Source organism: Phascolarctos cinereus, unplaced genomic scaffold (genome assembly GCF_003287225.1).
Source record: "Phascolarctos cinereus isolate Bilbo 61053 unplaced genomic scaffold, phaCin_HiC Scaffold_4;HRSCAF=312, whole genome shotgun sequence".
Taxonomy (NCBI): domain Eukaryota; kingdom Metazoa; phylum Chordata; class Mammalia; order Diprotodontia; family Phascolarctidae; genus Phascolarctos; species Phascolarctos cinereus.
The window spans coordinates 507,794,374-507,800,373 of NW_027555847.1; the positions used below are offsets into that span (position 1 = coordinate 507,794,374).

General features: G+C 36.3%; 1 protein-coding gene across 2 annotated transcripts in view; it reads left to right on the forward strand.

Moving 5' to 3' along the window:
* The window catches only part of NDC80 (NDC80 kinetochore complex component), a 49,125-nt gene extending 44,798 nt beyond the window's left edge, over positions 1–4,327 (forward strand). For both annotated transcript variants that reach the window (XM_020970685.2, XM_020970684.2), the window contains exons 16-17: positions 722–824; positions 2,786–4,327. In XM_020970685.2, coding sequence (XP_020826344.1) covers positions 722–824; positions 2,786–2,920 — 238 coding nt within the window. In that variant the 3' untranslated portion in view covers positions 2,921–4,327. The remainder of the gene's footprint in view (positions 1–721; positions 825–2,785) is intronic.
* The last annotated feature ends 1,673 nt before the right edge of the window (positions 4,328–6,000 follow it).

The window sequence follows — 6,000 nt, forward strand, 5'->3', positions numbered from 1 at the left end:
TGGGGAAAGTGGGTTGGCCTTCAGGTGTGGCTATTCATGCCCTTCTCTGACCATTAGGGAACATTCTTCCCTTTATGGAACTCACCCACCTCCAGACTAGCATTAGAACTGCCTAAATCAGGACCACCAGATTGGTTTTCCCCTTGGGGAAGATCAACCCTCCTCTAATTACCAAAGGACTAGGGAGGACTGAAGACTTGTCTTTGGGGCTCCACCTTAAGCTGATCAGTTGTTGACAGAAAACATAAGTCCCGAATTAAACTGATTAGCAAACTGATATCGTAGGAGCTAGCTCCTGGAGCTATAGCTACGCTATCCTTCAACCACGCCTCTAAGCCGATTCCGACTGGGAGAGGCTGAATATTTGAGCGGGTTAAGTTGAGGCAGATGCTGACCGCTATAAAAATCAGTACAACGTAAAATCAATTACATTGTAAAATCAGTACAGTAGAATTCAAAGGAAATATTAATTGCTATGTTTTCACACCTTGAGATTCATGACTTTTTGTTCTTCCACTTTAATTTTTAAATTATTTTTCCAGCTCTATAAAATATTCTTTTGGGATTTTAATTGGTGCAGAATAACTGAAAATTGACACAGAGTAAATTTAGGGAGCATCATTTTTATTGTGTTGCTTCAGCCTATCCATTTAAGTCCTTACATCCTCCAAGGAACTGGTTAAAATTCTTAGATGAATTAAGCAAAAATTTTACTCAACAGATACCAGCTGGTGTTACAAACCACAACTGAAGAAAGACGAAAAGTGAGCAATAACTTACAGCATCTTCTAGAAATGGTTGCAACCCATGTTGGATGTGTCGAAGTAAGTAAAAATTTGTTGGAAACACTGAGATCTTTCTTAATTTAAAATTCCTTCAGCTAGAGCTCTATTTTCCTATTTTAAAAACACTTAGAACTAATTTTTATATTCTACAAAAATTTTGTTCTACACTAATTAAATTAGATTCTGTGTATGTCTGTGGCTTTAATTGTAATCATAAACATTGCAGACATTTTCAGTATGTTTAATCTCTCTGCATAATGATAGGTACCAAAAACAACATCCAGCAGTAGCAGATCACTGGGTTTTAGTATATAAAGATAATTTAACTCTTAGGGGTTTTACTAATTAATGCTGAATTAAATGCATGAATTTCAAATCTTTTGAGATTGTTTACATATCCTGAGTTTATTGAGAAAGAACAAACTAAGGATAAAATAACAATGAACTATGTCTTCATTCAAAACCATTATTTCCAATTAAACTCATTTTCCTTTAAAAAAAAAAACTAGGTTACTAGACTAGTAGATTTCAAGAATACTGTAAATATAGTTTACTTAGATTTTAATGCAGTCTTTGGCAAACTCCCTAATACTATTCTTTTTTTTGGGGGGGGGAGGCCTAGGCAATGGGGTTAAGCTACTTGCCCAGGGTCAGGCAGCTAATAAGTGTCAAGTGTCTGAGGCCACCTAATACTATTCTTAAGGATAAAATTTAGAGCTATCTCCTAAGCAGTCATACAGTTAAGTGGGTTCAAAAGGGTTTGAATGGCTGTAATCAATGAACTGTCATTGATGGTTCATTATCAGCTTATAAGGAGGGGCTTTAGTGACAAAGTCTTAGAGTTTGCCCTTGTCCCAATTTTATTAGGAAGAGGATAGCTATCACAAGACAGGATGCAAAAAAAAAAAAAAACACAAAGCAAAGCAAAAACCCACAGATTTCAGCAGGTTAAATCTAGTAAGATTGTAATAAAGTCTCATTTATGACCTTAATGTTTTTACTAAAATACAGAAATAGGGGTAAGCATAGCTAGATAAGAGTCTATCTGAAAATATCTGGAAGTTTTAGTGAACTAAAAGTTCACTCTGAGGCAAAAGTGTAATAAGGAGCCAAAAAAAAAGATTATGATCTTAAATTGCTTTAAAATAGGCATGGGATTGGGGAAGAAATAGTTCCTCTGTTCTCTGTCTCAATCAAACCAAAGCTAGAGTATGGTGTTTAGTTCCTGGCACATAACTTCTTAAGAACGACATTGTTCAAGTGGAGGACATCTAGAAAATTGTATCATTTGAAGAAATGGAAGCCCTAATGTCTCTTCCTTCTTGACCCAGGCCAAACAGCACACTGTGCCTCTGTACCTGATCTTACACACCAGGCTCCATTTCTCCTTCTGTCCTGTAGAACGTGTTTTAACTGATTGTTCTACAAGAAAAAATGTTTATCAGTAGCACTCCTATAACTTGTGTATCTTTTTTTTTTAAACTTTTTTTTAGGCAATTGGAGTTAAGTGACTTACCCAGGGTTACACAGCTAGTAAGTGTCAAGTGTTTGGTCTGAGGCCGGATTTGAACTCAGGTGCTCCTGACTTCAGGGCTGGTGCTCTATCCACTGTGCCACCTAGCTGCCCCTAACTTGTGTATCTTAAGGGATGAAACGAAAAAGGAAAAACTGATTTCCTTCTAGGGCCTTTATTTTGTAGAGAAACCCAGGCCAGCCATCCTTCATTCCTCTCCCAGTTAACTGGGCTTTTGACTTTACCTCCCCCTCTCTTTTCACTTCCCTTTTGTGTGTTATCTTCCCCCATTATAACATAAGCTCTTGGAAAACTGAGACTTTCTTTTGCTCAGCTCAGTGGCGCTTTATATCTTATTACCAACCTACCTCATACTTTTAGATTTAGATCATCATAAACTGAAAATACTAGTAAAAGTTTCACTGATTTGCTTTTCTTTTGTTCATTTGTTTTAAATTATTGACAATTTTAATTTTTTTTCTTCTAGAAGCATCTTGAGGATCAGATTGTTAAAGTAGACAAAGAGTGCGAAGAATTCATTGCTGAAGATTTCTTGGAAAATATTAAAGAAGCTGTAGACAAGTACAAAAAAAAAGCTTCTGTTATCTCTTCCACTGAATGAAGAAGATGTGCTAATTATTGTGTTACATATGAAGACTTCACTTCTTAAGATGTCAGCACCAAGACTTTTTTTGTTTTTAAAAAAAAACCATTCATGGCTACTTAAATATTTGTTCAAGTGTCTGCTGCCAATTGTCAGTATGCAGCAAGGGGAAGCTGATGAGAATTTTTACTCTTTGCATTTGTACTCACCAACCTGTATCTTCCAATCATTCTTGAATTTATTTTTTAAGAGTTAACCTGCCAGTATATGATATTTATTCAACTCTGCTTATTCTTGGTGGATCTCCAAAAAAAACTATTGAAGGATAAAGCTTATATTTGTATTTACAATAAAAATTATTCAAATTAAAAACCCTACACTATGATGGCCTTCAGAAATTCAACAGGAGGAAGAAGGGCAAAAAGTAATTATCAAGAGAGTTTTTCTTCCTTCACCTATGATACTATACTCAATTTTGAATTATTACATTATTACCCCCAAATGTGCCCACTGTGTGCATAGCATTAGACACTACAAATGCCAATGGGACTTAAGCCATTCAGAATCATAATTCTAAGGATCTTAAAACCTTTAGTGGAAGACTTATGATTTTAAGAACTAACTGCTCTTCCTCCAAGTGAGTATGGTTCATATACTAAAACATGTATGATCTAATTTATAAATTAGGCAATAATGCAATAGTGCTTAAGTATTTGTTTCATCACCTATGAATCTGAATTCTCCTGTGGCGTCCTTGAACTCGTGATGGCAATATTCTCTTAGGACATTTATCTTTAGTGTCTAGGTTAATAGATCTCAATAATTGCCTGTTACATGAAGAGCTCTATCTCATTGTACTGAGTAGGTAACCCTAATTGGGTCTATGATAATAATCAAAGATTGTCACGTACATTCTATTGATGTAATGCTTGTAACAATCATATATTCAATTTGTCCAATGGGAGAATTCCATTCAGTCATTTATCCATCATTCCCCTCTTATAAACAGCCCTATCCCCCATCAACCAGGAATCCCACATTACCTGCATTAGGATTCTTCAGGGTCAGGTTGTTCTATTTCAACAAGTGAAAAAACTGCAGTGTTTTAAAGAATCGATTAAGAATTGTCCCAGCCTCCTTAAGCACTATAAACACTCAGCTTTACAGCAGCTTCATAAGTTGTTCAGCCAGTGATCTCCAGTCTGTGTAATTTCTGGTCTGGACAGCTTCACCTCAAAACAGACCATCAGCCCAAATTTGAAAGCACTCATCTTACAGTCCTTAATGAGGAGTATCTTTCTAATGCCAACTTGTTTTACTATAAGTCCATGTAGCTGTGTGTGTATATATGTGTATATGTTTGCATGGGTATATGCTGGGGGAAGGGGGGAAAGTGTTCCTAAATAAATGTTTTTGGCATCTGAAGGTGAGCTAATTTACTACTTTTAATATCAGAAACCTAATTAAGTTAACAAGGTACTCAATACTATAATGAAATAGAATGAATAGATGAAAAGGCATTATTAAGCATTTATTGTGTGCCAAGCACTGAGGAAGTAGCTCCCTACCCTCAAGGAGCTTACATTCTTTTGGGGTGTTTTTGTTTTTTTATTTTTTATTTTTATTTTATTTTTATTTTTTGAGCTTACATTCTAATAGGGAAAGACAAAATCTAGGGGTGATGGGGAATAGAGGTGTCCAGGGGAGGAGGGAAATGGTCATAAGGCAACTAATCAACATGTCCCACTTTTTAGAAATGGTGAAGTTGTTGTGGTATATGATTGTAATGGAATACTGTTGTGCTATAAGAAATGACAAAAGGGATGCTTTCAGAAAAACCTGAAAAAACTTACATGAACTGATACAGAGTGAAGTGAGCAGAACAAAGAGAAGATTGTACACAGTAACAGCAATATTGTACAATGATCAACTATGAATAACAGCTATTCTCAGCAATACAATGATCCAAGACAGTTCCAAAGAACTAATGAAAAATGCTATCCACCTCCAGAGAAAGAACTGATGGAGTCTGAATGGAGATGGAAACATACTATTTTTCAATTTCTTTACTTTCTTTTTGTGGTTTTTTTTGGTCTGTTTTCTTTCACAATATGACTAATAGAAATGTTTTGCATGATTGCAAATGTATAACCTATATCAAATTGTTCAGTCTCAGACAGAGGAAAGGGAGGGAGAGAATTGGGACTCAAAATTTTAAAAAAAAAACTAATGTTAAAAATTGTTTTTACATGTAATTGGAAAAAATTTTTTTTAATTTTTAAAAAAGGGAAAAAAAAAATATGGTGAGGGTGATATTAAGTGATGCAGTGGCTAGAGCACCGGGCTTGGAGTCAGGAAGATCCAAGTTCAAATCCAGCCTCTGACACTTACTAGCTGTGTAACCCTGGACAAGTCATTTAACTCCTATTTGCCTCAATTCTTCATCTGTAAAATGGGGGCACATCAGAGAAGAAAATAGAAAAAACACTCCAATATCTTTGCTAAGAAAATCCCATGGACTTTTGTCCATGGGATCACATAGTCAAACATGACTGAACAATAATAAGGTTGATATTACTATTCTCAGAACTAGTTATAGTTAGGAAGGGAAGGGAGAATGGGTGAGTGGTAGGTAACATGGTGTAGAGATGTCTGGGAAGTGAGTCTGAGCAACATAAAGTGAATGCTTACCAATCAGAAGCTTAGGATGTAAGGGGTGGGGAGTTTGAGAAGCTATTTGCCATGAGTTCCCCCTTTACCACTTCATTTTAAAACCCTTTGAATCATCCCCTGCTGAAATATGAAATATCTGTTATCAAGGGAGGCAAAGCCAAGATGGTGGAGTAGCAGGAAGAAATACAGTGAGCTCCCAGCCAAAACAAATATCCAGAAAATGCACCAAACTGAATCCTGAGGGGAAGTCCAAGAAAAAGCCAGTGAGTCATTTTTCCAGCCCAGGTCCACATATAGAGACAGATCTTTGGACACTGGAGAAGGGACCTGGCCGGGAGATGGCCATAAGGAGCACTCCAGCACAAGGAAAAGGCTATGCACCTGGGTAAGAAGAAATCCTAGACCCATACTGGAGTACTGTGATG